The sequence below is a fragment of the Hyposmocoma kahamanoa genome, unplaced genomic scaffold, assembly GCF_003589595.1.
Source record: "Hyposmocoma kahamanoa isolate Upper Pololo Valley unplaced genomic scaffold, ASM358959v1 66, whole genome shotgun sequence".
Taxonomy (NCBI): Eukaryota; Metazoa; Arthropoda; class Insecta; order Lepidoptera; family Cosmopterigidae; genus Hyposmocoma; species Hyposmocoma kahamanoa.
In genome coordinates, this window is record NW_020653854.1 from 851,287 (window position 1) to 875,834 (window position 24,548).

General features: G+C 35.7%; 1 protein-coding gene across 1 annotated transcript in view; it reads right to left on the reverse strand.

Annotated features, from left to right (window-relative positions):
- LOC113231829 (protein draper) overlaps nt 1–22,431 on the reverse strand; it is a 47,289-nt gene extending 24,858 nt beyond the window's left edge. Inside the window, exon 1 of the mRNA XM_026466362.1 lies at nt 22,288–22,431. Coding sequence (XP_026322147.1) covers nt 22,288–22,376 — 89 coding nt within the window. The 5' untranslated portion in view covers nt 22,377–22,431. The remainder of the gene's footprint in view (nt 1–22,287) is intronic.
- Between the last annotated feature and the right edge of the window lie 2,117 nt (nt 22,432–24,548).

Sequence of the window (24,548 nt, forward strand, 5' to 3'; positions counted from 1 at the left end):
GAAATAAAGGATGCACTTTACTCCCGTTACGTAACGCTATATTGGCATAAGAGCATGAGAAGTGAAAAATATGATTCCACATTCAAATTTTGAATTTCGATCTGTGGCCGAAGATTTGAGGTCAAAAGTCACCATACTAAGTCTGTGGGAAAAATATTCCAAAGTTAAATTTTGCGCGCGTAAATGCACAGAACTGTTTAAAAAAAAAAAGAAAAACAAAAGACTACTGCGCTTCTGTACGGAATCGGCATTCCACCTACTTATTATTAACAACAGAAGAAAAATACCTACAAAGACCAATCAAGTATATTATAGCAGCGTTATGTGATCACGATAAGAATGTACGCAAGTAACCACAGAAGTGGAAACAAGTTCCACGAGTCAATGCCTTCCGATGTGAGTAATAAAAAGGAAATTTTATTAATACTCTCTGAAGAGTGGATAAAGGCTTTTGTGTCAATTGAATTTACGTGACTGAACACAACCAAGTTACCATGGATTCATATCAGTCGATTACATGCTTATGTATATGCTTATCTAATAAATATGATTAGCAAGTGAATTATAAGTTATAAGTGATTAACAAGTGAATATGCTTAAGTCGAGGGTAAAACGGGTTTTATGAACGAGTTATACACTCTGCTTTTCACTTCGATTGCGAGGAAATTAAATAGCAATATTACAAATAAACGATTATTTAATTAAAATTGAATTGAAAATTACAACAATAAGACATATTTAATGTGATGGTTTTTTTATTTTATGCACTAGAGCATAAAATCCTATTTTATGCAGCCAACACCCAGCATAAATAAGAGCATGAGAAGTGAAAAAATAATTATTATAACAAGTAATATTGTATACATAAGGTATTCTAAGGCTAATAAATACATTAAAAAAATTTCTAAAATTTAAAAAAAATTCGTTCGATTTTTTCTAAGTGTTCGATCTTTATTTTATTAATTATAATAAACTAGTGGAGTAATTTCACAAAAAAAATTGAATACCATGATGGTGAAACGTCCTGACATTCAATGGATTTAATTTACAATTAAATTGGAAATAAGTTTACACATTTTTAAGCAAGTTCAATATTAACTTTTTAAACACAACACGAACACGTTGAGGCAACCGACACTGGTTTGAGTCCAGTCAGACCGAATGAATTTTTCTTTATGTTTGTTGTATTTTCACAAAAACATTATCAGAGTAGTAAAAACATGACGATATGCAATAAAAATAAATATTGCAAATAGTTTAACGTATAAATTGTTTATAAACAACAATGCGAAAACACAATCACGCTACCTACAATGGAGTGCAAATAGCGTGCAAAGACGCAAACTGATTCAAAATAAACTGAATGCACTCCTCGTCACGATGAAAACTTTAAAGTTAGAGAAGGTTTATTAAACTCAACTGCGAGATGTGAAGTCTGAACTAAGAGCGGTGGTACACTTATTTTGTTTTTATAGTACCAAGTGACGGGACGAATAAGTCGTGCGCCTGATGGTAAGCGACAAGCCTATCTATCCATAACAGTTGCAGTGCCACTCGGAACTTTAAATCGCAAAGATCTAGGGGTCACTGCCACTGCGCCCGTCACCCTGAGACGTAAGTTGACAAGTCTCATGTGCCTGTAATTTCACCAGAACCCTTACCCTTCAAAGCCGGAACGCAGTTATGATCACATTACTGCTTGGCGGCAGAAATAGCTAAGGTGGCAGTACTTCCCCGGACGAACTCGGGGCTCTGGTGCTACTAAATTATCTCACCAGTGAGAAGTTAGAGGTTCGAATCCCTATCGTGGCATGTACCTAGGACTTTGATTTCTAAATTACGTACACTGGTAAACTTAAATCTTTGCGCTAAGAGTGAGGCAAAATATCGTAATAAAACGCGTCGATGAAAGATCCCAACTCTTAAAAAACTTATCAAGTCCCGTAGCGACATTGAAACAACGTGGAGCACGTGGCTTAAGAAATGACCCGTGCCCTGTAAAAGGAAAATATATACACTGTCTTTAAGTATCTTTAAACAAAAATAAGTAAATGAAATCACGGACCTCTGCATGCATTAATTCATGGAAGTCGTCAGTTGAAAAAAAATACACCTTCTCCTTTTACTAAGTCGGTTAACACTCAACATGTTTCCAAACAAATGCATATTGTGCTATCTCCACCAACAAGGACAAATTGGTGGAAGTGTATAACAGGATGGGGACATATCAGTCGAATAAAACGAACAGACAGACGCAGCGGAGTCCGTAGCGACAATCAGCCCCACAAACAAGTAAAGATAATAAACAATGCGAACAAAGAACAATAACCGTACGCGCCGTCTATATATTAAAATCATACATTACAAATCCAATTTAACTGTTTTAGTGGTCGGTTATTAATATTAATTGTGAAAATGTGAATGAAAACGTGTGGAAAGGTCAACCTTGAGAACATGCTTAGTGACCCTCTTCCAATACGCAAACATTTCGACTCATCCGAAGAACAGAGTCCTTTGTGATTATATAGCGAAAAGAGAATAGGTACATTACGAGAATAATTTCGTTATTCAAACTAAGGCCCATCAAGGTGTTTTGAGAATTTATGTACCTTATTTCTTTTCGGAAATTTAAAACCAAACAACAGTCGATCTAACATCCACACCGAAGAAAAACGAACGAAATGTAGTATATCCTGAGAACAAGTAGTCTTGCACATAGATCTTTGTTCTACGGATGACTCGATTTGGCTGTACATCATTACTTTCGCCACTCTACTTCCATTCATCCGCTTCATGTGCCTAAATCATCTCAATATACCTTCCTCTATCATTGTCACTACGTCCTCATTCAAACAGTTATCACGTTGGTCTACCACGCAGAGGTCTCGGGTACGATTCCCGGGCCGGGAGAAATATTTGTATGGCCTAGATTAATTTCTCTCGTGAGTTAGGGTGTAATTTGTGCCACCCGCAACACAGGGTGTCACAATGCGGGGTTATAAGTGTGAGCGTTATTTATTACTTATGCAGTAAAAGTAGCAATTTAGCAAAAAAATGCAAAGTAGCTTATTTGGGCTCTTTGTGGTGCTTCTTAATTAATTAACACCTCACAAATTCATTATACGCCTCTATAATAAGATCAAGTTCGCTACTCAAAGTTTGCCATTTAAGAGATTTAGAACTATAGGAAAACAAACAGACAATTAAGGTTAATTATATAGTTTCTGTGTATTTGGGTGACAAAACCCCGTGAGTGACCCGTTTAGCTTCATTCACGTTGTTTCAATCAATTACATTAGAACATTGACTTACAATTATATGGACGTCGGGTCCGCGCTAAAAAGTGTCCGAACTTATAGGGCGTTAAAATCGTATACAGAGCGTCATTCACGCTTTAGTCTTCGTTTGTTCGACTGACAGCGAAGCAAGCAAAATTAGACAGTACTGCGATGACATTACAATTTAATTTCAACGTTTTAGCTTTTTCATATTCCTTTACATGTCACTACGTTTAAATAGGTTGACTTGGGACATTTTTTTTGTGGTTTTTGTATTAGACCCGTCGTCCATATAATTGTAAGTCAATGCATTAGAAATAAATATTGCACAATAAGAGAAAACATCTTGAAGAAACCCGCACACACCTGCAAAGCAATTTAATGACGCGAGTGATGTTCCCAATTCAAGTCGGGCCCGCATGCGAACTACAGCCTAAGCCCCTCATTGTGGGAGGAGCACAGGCTTCCTCCTCCTCCCTAGCAGACTATATATATATAAAATAATCTATCTATTATTATCATAAACAAGATAAATGTGTACAAAATGTCTACTTACAAATAGCAACCTCTATATAGATTCTTATTCATTGTTCAATTTAACAAGAGCTCCTTGTGAAAGAATTCGTCCAGGGAAGTACTGCCACATTACCTATTTCTGTCGCCAAACATGAGCATTATTGCATTCCGGTTTAGAAGGGTAAGGGTGCTGGTGAAATTACAGGCACATGGGACTTGTCAACTTATGTTTCAAGGTGACCGGCGCAGTGGCAGTGCACCTTCGATCTTTGCATTTTAAAGCTCTGAGTGGCACTGCAACTGCTACGGACAGGCGTGTAGCTTAACACCAGGCCCACGACTTGTTCGTCCCGTCATTTAATATTATCAAAAAAGGACATTATTTGATGTTATGTTCGCTATAACACGTGTACATTAATGCAAGCGACTTCATCTTATCCAGTTAATATAGGTCTCAATATATTTCAAAGTTACCACGTAACCGGTGTATTTAAAAATGTTACGCAGCAAATTGCAATTTCAAGTGTATTTGCTCACATTAGACCTATTTGGATTTCCTTAAAACAAAGCTACCTGGAGCACGTCCTCTACAAACTCCAATACCTACTTCATATTTAGTTGATTTTGGTGGTTAATAGGAACAAAAACAGTTGACGTTCTTAAAGATCAGTTTAACTTTCCACGAGCCAAATCCGTGCGAACAAGCAGAGCGAGCTATACAGTGACATACTACCTTACTTTTGCTTTACGTTCCAATAAAGCAATCCCGTTAGAATATTATGCTGTTCATTTGTTGTATAAATCATTCATAAGAACTTGTTCTAGACTTCCTATGAGTCACGAGTGACGGTCAATGAATAAAGATACCAACAATTACACGCACTCTTGAAGCTTAATATACAATGTATGACTAAGGCCAAATTGTACAGTTTATGTAACAACTTCTAACAATATTTTTACATAAATTGTGAGCGGGTTTTTTTTATAACTTCTAACTTAGTTTTTTATATATACTTTTTTTTATTTATTTTTTTTTATTGTGACTCGGCAAAATGACTGCACCGCGCCTGATGGAAAGTGCGAATACAGTCCAGAGATGAGAGTAACGGATGGAAAACACAAATATCTTCACTCCGTCACTATCATTTTGCCGGTCTGGCCAAATGCTTCTTCACACTACGTTTGAAGGACCCGATGTTATAGAAGGGAGGGAATACATGCGCCGGGAGTTGGTTCCACAATTTGATGGTTCTGCATAAAAACGAATTGCCAAACTTTTTAGTGCGGGACGGTATTGAACTGACCGTCCAACTGTGGCAACGCAGTCCGGCACGGGTGGTCCGCTGATGGAAAGGAGAGGAAGGGATAAGGTTGAATAACTCTTCAGAGCACTCACCGTGGTACAGGCGATAGAATACGCTAAGAGACGCTATATCTCTGCGAAGCTGTAACGACTCCGCATGCTCAGTTACATGAGGACTGTTGACAACACGGAAGGCGTAGCGCTGCAGTCCATCTAGGGCATCGAGCAAGTACTTGGCAGAGCCGTCCCAAAGGTGCGAACAGTACTCCATGCTGCTTCGGACCTGAGCTTTATACAATAGGTATCGCAGCTCTGGAGTAAAAAATCGGTGCACCTTGTTCAGGATGCCAAGCTTGCGCGACGCGGTACAGATGACGCTCTCTATATAGTCTTTGTTGCTCATGTCCTTCCGGATGCTCATCCCCAGCAGGCTGAGCTTGTCCTGCAGCGTCAGCGTTGTACTCTGAAGATGGGGAAGTGGAAGGAATGGGGATTTTTTGGAACTGAACGCGCATACCTGGGTTTTCTTGGCGTTGAACTCAACCAAGTTTCGGGAGCCCCACGACGATATATGTTCCAAAACATGGTTGAGCTCAGCGACAAGTTTTTCCCGGTTTCTCTCAGGGTCCTCCCGGCTGCTTGACGGTTGCTTATAATAGCAACCGTGCACTGTGCTATCATCTGCATAGCAATGAATGTTGCCAAAAGGCAACAAGTCATTGATATGCAGAAGGAACAGCGTGGGCGACAGCACGGAGCCCTGTGGCACCCCAGCATTAACTGTCACGAGCCGCGAAGTGCCTCCGTCAACAAGGACACGCAATCTTCGCTCGCGCAGATACTTAAGTACTTACTAAGTTTTGTTTATTAAACTCGGACTAAGACTTTTTTTAAATAACTTCAAGCTTAGCAGGGGCGAGGCGTGAAAATTGTCGTTAGTAAAGCTGGAGCAAACAAAAAATACTTTCTTCAAGAAAAAGTGGCTCCTTGGCGACACTTAAAGAAAATTTATTAGCACACAAGGTACTAGATTTCACTGGTTAACTTATTCTACACATAAAAATAAGCACAAAATGGTTATTTAGCTTAGTTCCTTTTACTTGTAGATTAAGTTGTTGATTTTTTTTAACAACTTCTTTTGATCAACTCTTGACAAAGTTTTTCCGTTTAAAGCCTCTATTATACTGTAATTTGTAACGATTTTTTTCTTTACATACAATATAATTTTTAGTTATGTTGAAATCAATTCTATCTGCTTTTTTTTAATAACTTTTGATTAGTATATTGATGATATTTTTTTTTATAATAAGGGACGGGGCGAACAATCTATGCGCCCTGCTAGCACTGCTAACTAGAAAAAGTGAAAGCAGGTAAATGGTTATGTTTGTTTTAAACATCAAAATGCTCAATATTAACAATTTAAAACTCTATTCTATATTCAATGATTTTTCTCTTTTGAAAATTGTATATAGCGTTAGTTATTTACCTACGTGTCAAAAAAAGTAAATTTAAAAAATTGCTGCGTACCCATTGACTTACAAATAAATGGACGACGGGTCTAATACAAAAACCACGAAAAAAATGTCCTGAATTTAAATTGTAATGTCATCGCAGTACTGTCTAATTTTGCTTGCTTCACTGTCAGTCGAACAAACGAAGACTAAAGCGTGAATGACGCTCTGTATACGATTTTAACGCCCTATAATTTCGGACACTTTTTAGCGCGGACCCGACGTCCATATAATTGTAACTCAATGTGCGTACCCTATTCGCTAAAGAAAACGCGTTTAGTGACAAATTATTTTTTGAGATATCATGAAAACCGTAACCCAGTTTTAGAATATTGAAACTGTTTAATGATATTTGAGCTTTGCATCGTTACGATAAGTTCCGATAAGTCGAATACGTTAACTAATTTTAACAGTTTTTAAAAGAGAATTAAGAAGACCGCACTTGAAACAATTTAAAATTTTGACTTTGTGTTCTATATATATTTTAGAAATTTGTAAATTTATTAAACAACACCTTGACTTTTACACTAACACTGACGACCTGCCTCAACGACACACTTTTAGACCACGCAATAGATTGCTTCTGCCACGATCTCGGCTACACATACACAGCTCAAGTCCCCACTCGATGTCGGTGAGGATATTCAACGAGCTCCCGCCCTTTGTTAAAAACGAGGAAAAGTGAAACTAATAGTGGTTTCTAAATAAATTAAAATTAAATCTTATTAATAAATGCTATTATAATTTAAATCAATACTTTGATGACAAATAAAAATAATAATATTATAATAAATTTGAATAATAAATAAATGTTAATTATATACTATAAAGTTATGCTATTGTAATCAAATTAAATTCAAACTTTCAAGTAACATAATTCTACTCATAAAATGACGTATTTCTTTCTTCTTGCATGACTTTTTTTTATATTATTATTTGATAAATAACAAATTTTAATTAATAATTGAAACCTCGGCCTACCTCCGCTGTTATTGTTATCCCTAATAAAGGGCTCATATGTGTAGCATTATTTTAAATTCAAGACATGTATACCATATGAATGCAATAAATACATTGAGTATTGAATTTTGTGCTCTATTTTTTTCAATTTAAACGGTTATTTGACCATTTGGCACTAAGCCGCGTTTTAGGTAGGGACGGTAGTATGGTAATAAACAAGAAAGAATATCTCAAAATTGTCAGTCCTATCAGTATCAGTGTAACGAAATAACACGAAGCACCTGGATGAGAACCAATTTAGCTAAGCAAATTTCCGAAATTGGTACCAATAGAAATCGAACCCGGTACTTCCTCATCTAACGTCCGCGGTGCTGATCGCTGGGTCACAATAAGTAACTGTTTCTTGGACTTAAACCCATACTTATTCGGTTAATTGTTACTAGTAGATCGAAGGGTGTTTGTTATGAATCAATGTCTACTTAAGATTGTACTTTGCTATGATACAAACCAATATATTATATGCATGCATAATAACTACACGGTTTGCAATATCATGTTTTTGCTAGAAGTTATTTGTGGTTCGAATAAATATTAATAAGTTTTACTTGACTGTGACGAAAAAAGTAAATAAAAGAAAAAGAAAAGTGACAGGTAACGATTTCGACCCACTGTGTACAATTACACGATATACAATTTTTTTAAATAAAATTGTTGAAAATTGTACCTGACGTCATTCTGTTTACGGATACAATAAATACGCATTTGACCTCCAGCTCATTTAATGGAAAGCGACGATGAGATCGACGATGGAGTATACACGCCTAAATAATGCCTATTCACTCTCGCCTTGAAAAGGCCCAAGTTTGTAGGCAAGGAATTCCACTCCAACGCCGTGCGAAATATAAATGTAGGCGCAACGTTTCGTGGGAATCTTAGGTATATTTACACCTAGGGATGAAACCGGAGGCTACGTCTAGTCCCCAGATGATGAAAAGAGGATGGCGGCATAACTTGAGGCTATAAGCGCAAAAGTGGTATAAAACAAATAAAAACACAAAAAGGTTTCGTTACTATAATAAAGAAAAGCATGTGAATGTTTACCTAAATACGACAATAACCGACTCCCATAACCGGAAAGCAAAAGATTTTGTTTTACTTTTATTTGATTATAAGTATAGGGGAGAACCCAACTGGTATGTGAGCAATAGTGTTGCCAGGCTATGGAAATTCCTCCCCAAAAAATTATGAATTCCCACAGAAAGAAAGACAACCTTTAATTTCGAAAAAATAAACCCCAGCGTATATACAAATACAAAATAAAACTTGTACAAATTCCATTTAACCCAGATTCAACTTTGTTTATTAATTTTAAGGGGAAAAAAATACAAAATCACGCTGTCAGTTGCTTCTTAATTATCTATGTATTCTACCCTACTTCAGCAAGAGCTTCAAATAATGTAAATACTATACATATAATTAACACCTTCACTTACATTTGTATTGGCGTCAATTAGGTCCATATATTTTTTTTTTTGAGTTTTTGTTTAAAATTTATGATATCGTTTCGATTGATTGTAATCAAAAACAAATTCTTAGAATTATTTTAGAAAGAAAACCCAATTTGTCTTTAATAATACTAAAGAACAATGACAAAAACATAGTCAAAAGAATCGTTAGCGTCTTCAAATGTCATAATTATAAGTTTCAATAAAATAAATTAATTAGGTATTTCAAATTATAATAGCGGCCTATCTAGGTCTGGAAATAAAATCATATTTAAAAGAAACTCTAATGACTAATTAGTACGTAACCGGACTGATATCTATAACTATCAGTTTCTTAACGTTGAGCGACATCTAGCCGCCAGTAAAGGAATTGCTACTGCAATTGCATACCTACGTATGGATATAGTCCACATTTAGTTGTCTTAATATCAAATGTACTGATTCAACCGATTTGTAATAAGCTAATAAAAGATTAACTACTTCACTACAAAAAACTAAGTCGATAATTTCTTCTCCAAAATGCCACGCGAGCAAATGGTAATACTGACAAAAAAGTTCCCAAAATCAGGGATAGATGGCACGTTTTTCAAAAATATAATTTGTGTCCGGGTTACCAGTGCAATAGTCTGTGGTAGTAACTCGGTTTTTTGTTGTGTATTAACTTCACGACCTTTTGACCATACCAGTATACAAAAGAATTTCCTCCGAATTTTCGTTCCGTCACAAACACACGGCACCATTCACTTCTATTAACTCTGTTTAAGGCTTCTGTAGTTTATTTTGATATAATAATACATTAAATATACTTTATTCAATTACGCAACACATAATCTCCAAAACTTCAAACTGGAATATCTTTAATTCCTGACTTCTCATAATAGTAAACCCAAAACAAAATTTGTTCAGGAATTTCAACTCTACATTTTTACATATTTTTCATAAGCAAACGCATACAAATTATGTCAACAAAAATTTATATGGGAGTTTGCCATTGTCCTTTATTTTTAATTTTTTTTCTTTACTTAACAACGGCAAGGTAACAGCGTGCGTCCATGAAGTGCGGGGAATCCCTTCTACTTTTCGTCCGAAATATCCGAATTATCCGGATACGCAAAGACATCATTTCCGGATAAAATCTGCAGAGCCTTGAACACCGCCGTAAAGTTGCCCGCTTTACGGATATTTTAGAATTGCCCGTTATTTTACCGGATATATCACGGAGAGTGTGCGATGGAATTACACGGTTTAATTCCGCCTTCCCCTTTCCATCACCGAGGGCACGGGTTCCATCCCTATGTAGTGGACATTCCAAAGAATAGCACGAAGCGTTATGCTTCCACATATGGCGAACGGCTATGATGTGGAATTCCCTGCCTGCAGACTTGTTCCCTGAACGTTATAACTTGGGTCTTTTCACGTGAATAGGCATTATTTAGGTGTGCAAGCTCCATCGCCAATGCACTTATAATTTATATACCATATAAAAAAATAAACTTAATTAAAAACACACTTGAAATTATTAATACAAAGATAGAACACTCAGAAAAAATTCCTTCGATCCGGTCAGATTCTAACTGACGTCTTCTTGCATACCGTGGCAGACGCTATACCAACTAACCCACGGAACGAACCAACGGACCTCACGAATTTTTCTATGTGCTTGCGTCGTGTCTTTGTATTTGGTTTTTCAGCGACTTTTTAGTCGTAGCGCCACCTATGAGAAATCTATGAAAGATTGAACACTTTATTATTTGTATTAATAATTATAACAAACTAGTGGAATCATTTCACAAAAAAAAAATTGAATATCAATTCAATAAAAATGTAATTAACAAACTTGAATTTAAAACAGTACGTAAATATTTTAAAACAATCGTTAAAACCAAAAACATACTCCCGACTATTTCTCAAAATATACATTTCCAAAAAAAGGGGTCTGCCCCGTAGTAAACAAAAATACTATGTTGTTATTCAGTCATACAAAAATAAATAGGAAAATTTTAAAGAAAAACACGTTAGTTTTTTAATACTACGAAGAACGAAAAGTGTAATCTTATTATTTCATCAATTATTTTAACTTTTTCATAACAATGCGTTTTACTCTTCATACAAAAATAAAATTACCGTCGCCTTGCCTCAAGTGTTTGTCACTTCATAAAATACGAAATGTCACGACAATAAGGTGCATTACAGATCTTGATTGAATGTAGTTTCGGTATTAAAGTGACTTGATATGCCGTTTCATACAAAAAATTAAGTAATATGACAAAAATAAAATGAGTCGTACCGATTTACTTTTCTTTCGTTACGCTTAATTTCCACTTTCACTTCATTTCCGAACTCATCCGTTAGATTTTTGCACGGGCACCACTGAATCATCATTATTGGCTGTTGCTCTGGCGTCCTCCTCGGCCATATTTTTCATGATAATCAGTCCAAACGTGTTGGTCAAATTAAGGGTATATTTTCGTGACGTTAATAATAAAGAACTTTTTCATGATAAGGTGAGTGTTGATTTATTTATCCCGTCGTAATACACGTAAATTAAAAACTTAATAAGCGTATTACATTTGTAATATCAGATCATAACAAACCTAATTAAAAGCTCGGTTATGATCATATTTGTACTATTATTTCGTAAGATTTTTATGCATTTCGTTACATAACGGGATAAAGCTGAATGGACACAGTTATTACCCGACTTCGACAATGTAAAAAAGAAAGAGTTTGGCAGAGGTGTCAATATTATGCACATAAATGATTGTAATTCTGATGAGTTATATGTAAGTATGTAACGAAATTGCATTTATCTAATAAATAGTTGGTATTTTGTAAGCAGTAGAGCTCCTTGCGAAAGTTCGGCCAGGGAAGTACTGCCACCTTACCTATTTCTGTCGACAAGCAGTAATGTTAGCATTACTGTGTTCCGGTTTTGAAGGGTAAAGGTGCTGGTGAAATTACAGGCACATGGGACTTGTCAACTTATGTCTGAGGGTGACGAGCGCAGTGGCAGTGCCCCTCAGATATTTGCGATTTGAAGCTCGAGTGGCACTGCAACTGTTATGGACAGGCGTGTAGCTTACCATCAGGCGCACGACTTGTTTGTCCCGTCACTTAATATTATAAAAAAATCCCCTTCCAAGTTCGCATAATTTCGACCAATTGACCCAAATCATAATTTTCTTTTTTAGGAATGCCTCCCAAAAACAAAACTGAATGACTAGAGATATCTGACCTTCCTATGGAATACATGCTGATGAACGACGAAGATAGTATCTACTCTTAGATTTTTAAGTAGCAATTGCGTTAATTATGATTAGACCATAATTTTGTGATTTAAGTAAGAAACCAAAGTGTATTCTCAAAAATGTTAACATTGGTTTTAAGAAAAAATATTCCAATATTATTTATTATTTTTTATTTGCTTTTTCCCATATTAATTGATTTATTGCCTTCTATTACTAAAATTACTTAATGTCATAGTGATTAAAAGAATTCTATTTTGCCAATGTATAAATGCTTAAAAAGCTTAATGTTAAAATTTGTTGTAGTATTTCGTGACATGCTTTTCGTTACGCACAACTATTCTGAGAATCCCCTGAATTTTTTTCGAAATGTCGCTTATGCCATTTCTACAAAACCGACGATATGAACGCACGTGTTGCGCGTTCAGATGTCCCTATCTGACAGACTGGCGTAATTAAAAATAGCCATGTTTTCCAGAACAGTGTATTTTCGGTCTAGCACTTTACATCTGTAGCTAAAGCTCGTGTTAAACTCGTTCTGTCAACAATTTACATTCCCAAAATATATAAAAAGGCAGACGATGATTAGTGCGTAATGTTCGCGTTTAAAACCTGAATAGATAACATCAAAATTTCCACCGTTGGGTACCAGTCTCTCAAAGGGTTTAGGCTATAGTCTGCCACGCTGCGCTAATGTGAGTTGGGAACCCCACACGTTTTGCAAGGGTTGTGAACCTTCTTCGAAATGCTGGTTTCGTAACAATGTTTTCCTTCGCTGATAGCGAGAGGTATTGGGTATATTGATTGAGATTAGCAAAACTCAAAAATTGAGAAAAAAACCATTTTCCAGCTAAATATGTTTGTATTTCTTTCTATAGCCAGAAAAAATTTTCATGAGTACGTAACCAGATACTTAAGAATGCAAACATTGAATCTTATTGTAGTACGAAAATCTACTTATGTGGTTGCTTTTTTCTTCTATTCTCAAAAATAAAATTAAAACCTAGGCAAACCTATGAATACTTTTAATTTGTAAGCACTTTACATAGACATACGAATGCAGTGACAAAAATTAAATTAAGATTTTTCAACTTCAATACTTTTTTTTTAAATTTTGATTAGACAACATCAGTAAAATTTGTCATTTTACTGAAGTTGTCGATCGGCTATCAGGTGATAGACAACAAAGGCAACCAATAGGTACCGTTCGGACATCGGCTATTTTAAACTGCTGGCAATTCGGCAGGAAGCCGATTCGTTGCTGGCGTATCGTTGCCTCGTTCGAGACGAATCGAAACCAGCAATATCTTCTTTGCTTTTATTGCATAAGTGTGGTGATTCTATAAAATGTAACAGCCCCTCTCCCTTAACTTCAAAGAACGTCCTAACTTAACCTAGCAGGAAAATCTAACACCTACATTACTTTGTCGCCCTTTCAGGGAATAACTCCTACTTCTAAAGCGTGTGATTCACCCGTAGTGCTTTTGTTATCATTCAATATTTTTTCCTTAAAAGGTCAGTTCATTGAACAATGACCACTGTTACACTTAATTGCAATTAAATTGGATTAAACTACATGAACTGCCTTAATACGTGTTAGACAATCAAAGCAAACAGGAAAATCAGAACCACAACAGTTACATATAAGTGCTCTATTTTTTTTTAAAAACCACACAGGTTAACCGTAACTAATGCATTAACTTTTGTTTCTATAAATGGGTAAATTTTTACACGTCAATCAACTACGGGAGTGGTCGACCTCTCAACCAGATCCCCAATCTGGTGAAATAAAACATCTACGTTATACAATAGACTGCCATAACCGACGTTGAACATTTTGTAGTTTCATTAAAATCCACTAGATGGCATTGAACCATTTTCAGATAAACACTGAATCGCGGTGTCAAGATGTTACTTCGAGTCATTACTACGCCCGTATTTTGATTATGGTAGGGTAGACAATCAACAAAGCTTGGCTACAGGCATCTGCAAGACAAGCTTTTTGGGGAACGGCTACATTGAACATAGCCGATTTTATATATTTGTACCCTACCTGTTTGCTGCTACACTCCCACAAGGAAATAGTAGATAGATTTTACCTAGCATCTTGTGTTATTCGACTATGGAGTTTATTGGATTTGGAGGCGTCTTTGAAACGCACAAAAACCCTTACAGACCGTGGCTTAGGTTACGTTGACGTTTTTATTTTGGTTGAAATAGAAACGGAATGAGGAACAGTGCAATTACAGAACATTGTAGTGTTCAAGGTGCTGTAGTGATTAGAATTTAAAAAAGGAAAGCCGCTGTGGACTTGCCCTTGACCACTACCTAGCCTTGGAGCAAAAATAGGATTCCGAGAAGATACCTATTCAGTAGCACTTTAAAGATACTCGGGTTGTACGTGGGGCGCTCTATAAGTTTCCGTAATGAATAAGAAAAAAATAGTATAAATAATGGTCAGAAATGAATTTATTGTTTCTCAAAATATTGTCCGTTGGCGTTAACGCACTTTTTCATACGAATGAACCAATTTTGAAAACATTTATGCCACTCCTCCGTGACAATCTCTGAAACATATTTTTCATACTCTTCGACAGCCTCTTCAGGTGATGAAAATTGTTGACCGCGCAACTGGTTCTTAATTTTTGGAAATAAATAAAAGTCACATCGGGACTGTACGGGGGATCATAAGGTCAACGTTGTTCACCTTTGAAAATTCATTTATCTGTCTGGCCGTGTGAGAACTGGCATTATCGTGGTGCAAGACGATACGGCGTTTACGGTTATTTTTACGGAGTTTGTCAATAATTTCCGGTAAACAAATGGTCGTGTACCAATCATTATTTACGGTACAACGATTCTTCAAAGCAACAGTAACCGCGTGTCCAGTTTTATTAAAAAAAGAAGCAATCATCCGCTTAGAGGCGCTTTGCACGCGCATCACGCCGAGAGCACAGCTTTTTCACACCCAAATGTTTGTGTAGTATTGATTGCATTTGACTCATGCCTATGCCTAAAAATGCCGGAATCTCATGGTATGTCACATGCCTGTCTGTTTTGATCATACGGCGCACAGCATCGATGTTTTTGTTGTTCACAGCAGTGAACGGGCGACCATCACAAAATTCGTCACTGAGATTCACACGACCGCGTTTGAATTCTGCAAACCAGCTATAAATACTCGTCTTGCATGGTGCTTCATCGCGAAAAGCAGTTTGAAGCCGAGCGAAGCTCCGCTGAGCTGTTAAATTATACTTAAAGTCGTAGAAAATCATACTACGAAAATTAACGAGTTAAATCCATGGTGATGTAGACAACCAATTTCTAAAATGACGCCACAATGTACAAACAAGTGACAGTCAGATGAAACAAACTGTATTCTACAGCCAGAGTTCCATTTTCAAATGTTGTAATTACTTTTTAAATATTGTTTATGTAAGTGCCAGTTCCGGGAACTTATGGTGCGCCCCATGTATGTGCTCGGAAACACAGTCGCAGGGAGGGAATTCCATTTCTGGGCTGTGCGCTTAATAAAAAATGACGAAAAACGCTAAGTACGACTGAAGGGAATATTGTAAAAGTAAGGATAACGCACATAATAATAATAAATTAATAATAAGTCCTTAATGTAAATTACTTATTTATAGGATAACGTTGTAAGAGAGAAATAAAGATTATTATTATTATTATTAATAACGCACTCACTCAACATAGCCCCGCACTAGGGAAACCCTGTGTCGCGGGTGCCATGGACACACACATAGACAACCACAAATTACACCCAAACTCGCGAGATAAATAAATGTAGGCCATACAAATATCACCAATATATTAAAAATACCACCTCGTGGTAGTCCGGCATGGTAACCGTTCTGTCATGGAGGCAGTTAGTTAGGACGATATCCCGCCGTACGTCTGGATGGAAGTAATGGAAAGGATGGACGTTTGTAAACTGTTGAAAAACGACACAAATTCATAGACCGAAACGTAAACGTAAACACGTCTTGAACAGAATGAGAATGTGGGTGAATGGATGTAACATGTACTAAGGCGGTTTGATAAATACGTGACTTTAAGGTGAAATGAAAACTTTTTTCGGAATTTATTTTTATTTCTTTGTTTAGAACTCCTTAATAAGCAACTGATATTACTTTTTAAATTAGCGCGACAATAAAAACGTTAGGTGAGGTCAGTATATTTTTTGAAGATGGAGAATTACGAGTATTCCATTTCTCAATTACAACATCAAAACTTGTCACCAGATTTGGCCACATCAAACTTTTATAAGCTGAAAAATAGACTTATTTTCCAAAAAAAAAAAACAAAAAATATTTTTTGATGGGTTGAAGAAGTTGGGATATGGCCGGTCAAGATGTATAGAGGTAAAAGGATATTACGTAGAAAAATAAATCATAATTAAAAAAAGTTTTCTCGTCTCGTCAGTCATGGACTTATCAAACCACTTTTGTATGTATTCAATCAACTAAATCGCGGTATGCACTCATCAGTAAAATATTTGTTGGGATTATTGTATACAAATAGTTTTTAGGAATGTGACAAAATAGATTTTTTTTAAAATACCGTAAATGGCACCATGTAAGGTCTAAAGTCAAATATGACAACATTGTGTTTGATATGAAAAACGATACATTCGTTTTGAAGTATTTGAATTTTATCATTGAGGATGTGATATGTAAACAAAACAATATTATAAATAATTTAATCAATAATCATACAGACATAGTGATAACCAAAAATATATATTTTCCTAATGTTTTGCATATAATAAGGACATTACTAAGTATCTGGAATGATGCCATATATACACACACAAACACTCACATACACAAATCTCTAAAATAATGCAGTGTTTTTTCAAAGTTTGGTCGGTTATCTACCTTATTTAGTTTAGGTGTAAATTTGAAAATAAAAAATGTGGACCGTTTGTTTCTTTCATTTATTTTAAGTTCTACTAATACAAGTTTGTATTTGTATGCGTGCTAATTTTTTTTAATTTTCAGCTGTGTCTGTTCCGCCACATTAGATTTTGTAAAAAATATATTTGTATAATAGATGATCAAACGACCTTCTTGAAGTGAAGTTCGATCACTATTATGTGAGTCACTTCATTCGAAGATATAATATTTAACCAGGTAGTTGCCTTAACTTGCTAGGCAACACTGCACGGTTTTTAGAGAAAAAAAAATGTTTTGACGTTGACACTCCCTACCAGGCATCAAGCGCCATTTTCTATCCTCATTCCTGTTAGAGTGGGAAGCAAAATTTATTTGGGAGTTTCAGAATCTTTACTTCTGATATGACGATGTCAAGGGAGGGACCCTCCCTCCCTCGAATGAAGCGACTCACATAATAGTGATCGAACTTCACTTCAAGAAATTCGTTTGATCATCTATTATATTTCGTCGCTTCATTCTCGATATAATATTTAACCAGATGGTTTTAGAGTATTTAGTTTTGCTTCTAGTTGATTTTATGTAAATTAAAAACCAGAGGCTTCATCGATAACTATGTTATATTCTTATTAAAAATATATAATGATGAACATATAACGGTTTTTCTCCAGAGATCACAATCATAACAATTTTTAAATCGTATAATCAATTAATAATTTTATAAATAAAGATGATTATTATTATTATAATTATCATATAATAGTATAATTTACCGTTTTATTATGTTGTAAGCAAATGGTTCTTGCGAACGTGTGTTCGTCGTCAGTAAGTATTAGTCTATTATAAAATCTAATAAAGGATGTGAGATGTCGGAGTCCAACTCACAGCCTTGCGTATGAGCTCTATCTATACTTCAGCCTCGCGCGCGGCCGGCGTGGAGGCGTACGGCGTGCTATGCGCACCGAAAACTGCTGTGACCACACCCACCGCGTCGCATCCAACACCTGGCATAGACATCGGCTCACGGTCTGACTCGTGTCTACTCCGTGGGGAGTTCTGTGTGTCAGCAAGAGCGTTCCCTGACGTCCAGTTGTCTTATTTTGTGTTGCCAAAATATAATGTTTGAAAACTGCGACAAGGCAAATACTTGGATCCTCTCTAAAATATGGAAAATTTAATGTGGCCTGTACGCGACCAGGTGCAGACTTTTTGATTAAATCAGGTATTGCAATTTTAATCGGAATATCTGATACTTGTATGTTTTTCATTTTAATCAATGCCAGTTTGTACGCGGTGTGCAGTACAAAGTGCAAGTAAAACAACATGTTTTTTCGTAAGTTTTTCAAGAGGAAGTTCTGGTTAATGTTGAGGGGTGAATGGAGCCTCCCCGCACTTCATATCATTTCTTTCCTGTACGTACAGAATAAGTTCATTGAGTTTTAGCTACAACTTCGTAACCGTACACACATACATAGATGTCACTCTTTGCGTTAACTATTTGTTGAGCAGTGTGTGACTAAACAAGTTTAGATTATGATATATTATTGTGAATCATATTGCATCCCTTTAACTGATGTCAGCACGAAATAATTACTCACTAAAATCTGTATTAACACGCACCTTATTTGAAGACACTTAACCTACATAGCTATCGTTACGTAAGTTGTGCGAAATACTGGTCGAACGAACCTATTGACAAAGACAGATACCGTATGTGATCGTGTCGCTGTAATTTTATATATTGTATGATAATTTGTCCACACGAGAGGGGCTAATCTAACTATATTAACTGCCGCCTTGACCGAACGGTTACGATATTGCTCTGCCACGAAGAGGTCCCGGGTTCGATTCGTGAGTTTGGGTGTACTCTGTGTCCTCGAAATTCAGTGGGATCGAAGGATTTTTTTCTTTTTGTAATATCAAAGCACAGGACGAATAAGTCGTGCGCCTGATGGTATGCTACACGCCTGTCCATTACAGTTGCAATGCTACTCATAGCTTTAAATCGCAAAGATCTGAGGGGCACTGCCACTGCGCCCGTCACCCTGAGACATAAGTTGACATAACCCATGTGCCTGTAATTTCACCAGCACCTTTACCCTTCAAAACTGGAAAGCAGTAATGTCAAATTACTTCTTGGCGACAGAAATAGATAAGGTGGTAGTATTTCCTTGGATGAACTGTTTTACAAGGAGCTCTACTGCTGCAAAATCTATATCTACCCGTGTTTTTCTGTGTGTAGTGAAAACTATAAATTTGAAAGCAATAAGTACCCTCGCTGCTATTAGGTAAAGTCAAAGTCAAAGTCAAAGACCATTTATTTCATAGGTAAAATAAATTTACACTTGAAAACGTCACATTTAAGCTACTGCTCGTTCACTACGCTGACCTCCCTGAGAAGAACGAACAAGAAACTCTAGGGATTGCTCTTTTCAAATAAACTTAAATGCTATGGAATACACTTTGAATCAAATTTGTGTGGATTCTGGAGCCATATCGTCTTTCCATACATCTTTATCTAACACGTAGTCTTCAATTTTGTAATATGATTTTTCGATCAAAATATTTTTAATGTAGTTTTTAAACTTAGGAAATAACAAAACTTAATATATGCACCGGAATCTTATTGTAAAAACGTATACAGTTCCCCATAAAAGAGTTGTTTACCTTGGTTAAACGAAATCGTGGTACCATGAGTTTGGACTTAGCTCTAAGGTTAATATTATGGATATCTTCTTTCTTATTGAAATTATGTATATTTTTACGGGCATATAAAATATTTGAGTAAATGTACTGTGATGCCACAGTCATGATACCAGTCTCCTTAAACTTTTCTCTGAGAGAAACCCGAGTGCTTCGACGGTACACAGAACGAATCGCTCGTTTTTGCAATACAAATATGGTTTGAATATCTGCTGCTTTACCCCACATGAGAATCCCGTAGGACATTATACTATGGAAATAACTAAAGTAAACAAGAATATGACGTCAATACTGCAATATAATTAACAATGATTCTTGTTTATTGAAGAATAATGACAAATATTTTCATGGGATAAACAATAGAAATAGATTGTTAATTTACATATCCCACCGAAACAAAAATTCAAGATTTCTTGACCGATGTTGATGAGACGAAAGAAATGTGTCAGAATCATAGCAAGTGGAAGGCAGTGGTCTCTGCCTATCCCGTTGAAAAAAAAGCAGTGAAGTTTATGTATTTATGTTGTATAATATTTTATTGTTCAGTAAACAAGAAGTGATTTAGATTTAGAAGCAGTAGATCTCCTCGAGAAAGTGTTCGTCCGCCTTACCTATTTCTGCCACCAAGTAGTATAATGTGCGTATTGAGACTTGTTAACTTATGTCTCAGGGTGACGGGCGCAGTGGCAGTGCCCCTCAGATCTTTGTGATTTACAGCTCTGAATGGCACTACAACTGTTATGGACAGGTGTGTAGCTTACTACCATGCGCACGATTTATTGGTCCCGTCACTTGATATTATGAAAAAAAGCCTATATATTATCCCCACTGCTGGGTACAGGCTTCCTCCCACAATAAGAGGGTTTGAGCTGTAGTTCCCACGCGGGCCCAATGCGGGTTGGGAACTTCACACACATTATTAAATTGCTCTACAGATGTGTGTACCTTTTCGGTAAAATTTCTGCTCATGGTAAAATTTAAATTAAATATGGCACATAAATTCCGAAAAACTCAAGAGGTAACCTACACCGCTAACCCTACGGTCTGTTTGATAATGAGAGAGAGGAAGGGTCAAACGATTAGGTTACTACGGCATATATCAACTATAAAAGGAAAAATAAACACATTTTTGTCACAGCAGCGAAAGGGCGCTGGCCCAGCATATGCCTAAGGCGTTGGTTTTCAGTCAGAACCAACGAAAGGGACTAAATATAAAAGTTAAAATATACGAACCGACTGTGTAACCAATTTCACAACTAACTTGGTGATTAAAAAAGCATCTAAACCACGAAAGGTAACTGCTTCATAGAACTCACTTTCAGTCTTTTAACCCACCACAAACGGTGGGTTCGCCCCACTGTATTTGGTGAGTTTGGTTAACGCTTTTGATAGGCTAATGCTTGGTTGGTGGCAATTCTTTAAAAAGGAATTGAGATACTTTTAAATGTTATTATTGCTAAATTCAAACACAGATATGATATCAATTAGACATTAATCCAATTGTAATTTTTTAAATATAATTAAGATGAAAAATCCTTTCAATTATAATAAGTTCGAATCTTTTACGTACTGAAAATATGGCGAAATTCGTTACAAGTACTAATTAAATTCGTTACGCTAGCAGGACTATGAATGGAATTATTCCTTACAATAATAATGCAATAAAGTGTAAATAGCGCATCTAAAATACCTATTCGATATGTATAATGTAATAAAATATGTATAACGCGAATATAAATAAGTGTAGCTGAAAAATTGTACATGAGTCATCGAATGAAACTCCTTCATCAATCGTCTGACTTAGTTTCCGTTCTACGTAGAACTGGCAAATGGTTTGAATCGCATGATTTGTTCTATTGTTCTACGAGATCGTAATACGTGCAATAGTAAAAAGAATCTTTCAGCTTATACGACCACCCATTGTGTTGTTTAATCACACGTAGTTTATATTTAAAACTTCGTATATTTTCGTCAATGTGATTCCAGATACAAATGACGTCGTCCTGCAGGCCTGTGCGCGGTGCATTCAATAACAACTTAATGACTTGTCTATTCATTTCAATTATCAATCAAATAGTTTTTTATTATCATTTCACATGACAATAATTGACTAATTCGGTAGGTACCGCGCAGCTACCTCAGGAACCGACTCAGTTAAGCGGTAGGCCTGTAGTAACTTTTATAACATACATAAATACGGTCACGTCTTCCACTAAAATAGGTGCAGCATTATTACTCCCAACGAGGAATTCATAAAGTGGACGTGTTCACTCAGTCCACAGTGTCGTCACACGTTGATAAAAGGACCGCTCATTTGCCCTTAGATTATAAACAATTTGAAACAAATACTTACGGTTCCTGTCTGGTGCAAACGTTGGGTCCTTCGAGCAGCGCGCTGGCAGCGGCTACCACAGCCAGGAAGGCACCAACCGTCGTCCACATCGCGACTCGTGCACAACACTCACCACTGGTTCACGAGCACGGTAACTCCATAACAACTCTATTGTTCCATACGCAAACAACCTATGCCACTTTTTTTTCTCACTATCGTAACTTTGCATTTACCTGAAACGAACAATTATTGAATCAATTACATGTGTTATGTTATTTTTTCCTACTATAAAGTGATGTTTATAATATTATACACTTTCATAATACTGTATAAAAGGCGCTTATAATTTAATTAATAATATTCGAAGAGGAAAAAATGCTTTTAATATGTCCACTGACAAGGTAGTGTAATAATTAGAGTTACAAGGAATACCTATTTGGTTACTTTTCGGAATTCGGCTTATTCGGTCTGTTTTTTGCTTTGAATATCTAAAAACAGCAGGAAGACATAAATAGCACAGTAAATTATCATATAACTAATATTATTACTGATTAGAGGCACTGCACAATGGAGGAATTATAACGGAATTAAGTTATTGGTTCAAGAAATAAAAAAGGTAATAAGCAATTACTTTCTTCTTTATGGTGTCATCATAAATGTAAATTATAAATTTGAAAATTATTATTACCTTTTTTTATTTCATTGTACTAAATTTATTTATCAAACTGTGGTATTTTTTTTGCCAATTTTCGTACGTATTTTAATCCGGCCGATAGTTTGGCCGAATATTCAGTTATTTGTTACAACACTATGTAACAGATCACACCTTTCTAAGATCCCTTCTGATACGCGCGGAAACTTTTAAGTTAACTATTTCGTTCATTTTTAATGAAGACTGCAGTGGTCGCCTACTATGGTAGGTGTATGTTGGACAATATTTAACTTTAAACAATTTCTAGATAACACAGCAAACTTACTCAAGTAACATTGTTCGGACTTGAGCCAATAACAAGTTAAGGAGGTCATCATTTAGTTTGAACTATGATCATCTCAAAATACTTCTTAACAGCGACAAATAGAATTTTAAAATTATTATCCTTCGGAAAGGAAATATAGATAAACCCAAGTGTCCACAATTGGTTCTCATAGCCATAAGTCATCATATTTGTATCTATACATTGTGAAATGCAATAATGTTACTGATTATTGAAATATGCGAAAGAAACGTGTCGCACAATTATTCTAACGAAATCAATAATGTATAAAGGTCATAATTTAACTTTTAATATGGAACTCAAAACTCAAACTCAAAATAATCTTTATTTCATAGGTAAGCATTATTACACTTGAAATCGTCACAATGGTTAAACTCTACCGCTCATTCGTAAGGCAGATTCCCCTGAGAAGAATGAGCAAGAAACTCTAGGGGTTGCTCTTTGTAAATAGCATTTACAATATTTTTTTATTTTTATTTGAAACATCAGAGATCGAGACTACCTCCATGAGCTAAACGGGTTACTACCACGGATTTTTGTCATCCAAGTACGCAGAAGTTGTATAATAACCTTTACCACAATTGGCGCATTCAAACGTAATTTTAAATTGTATTTAATAGACAAGCAAAAAAGAAATTTGTGACAAATAAAGGCAAGCACACACAATCAGTGAACGAAAATGAAGCTAGTAGAAATGTTAATTATCGTAGGTTGGTAACTTTGTAATAGTAGAACTTTAATAATCTAATAGATATTAAATATTTATTTATATTTATTTATTTTGATTCGCATATTTATATATTTTGTGTTAGTTGTTTGATTTGATATTTTATTTTGTTGTTGTATGTCGGTGGCGTCCGCTCATCTATTTGGTCACCACAGAAAATCAGCGTCGGGTTGTTCTGCATGCACAACCCGGCAAATGCTGAGTGGCGACCATTTTGGATCTCAATGTTTAGTTATAATTTAAGATTTACATTGTACATATTTGTTAAATGAGACCAAATAAATATTGTTTCTTTCTTTCTTTCTTTCTTTCTTTTAGTATAAAGTTTTTGTTTCACTATAGTTTTAAACCTCGTGAAAGGCAAATTTTGTATATCAACCGGAATCTTGTTATAGAAGCGTATACATTGCCCCTTAAATGATTTTTTGACTTTGTGAAGACGACTATCAAGAAAAGCTAGTTTATTTCTATTCCTCGTATTAATGTTATGTCTGTCACTATTTTTCAAATTATTATTCCTTTTAACATAAATTACATTTTCATAAATGTACTGTGAGGCT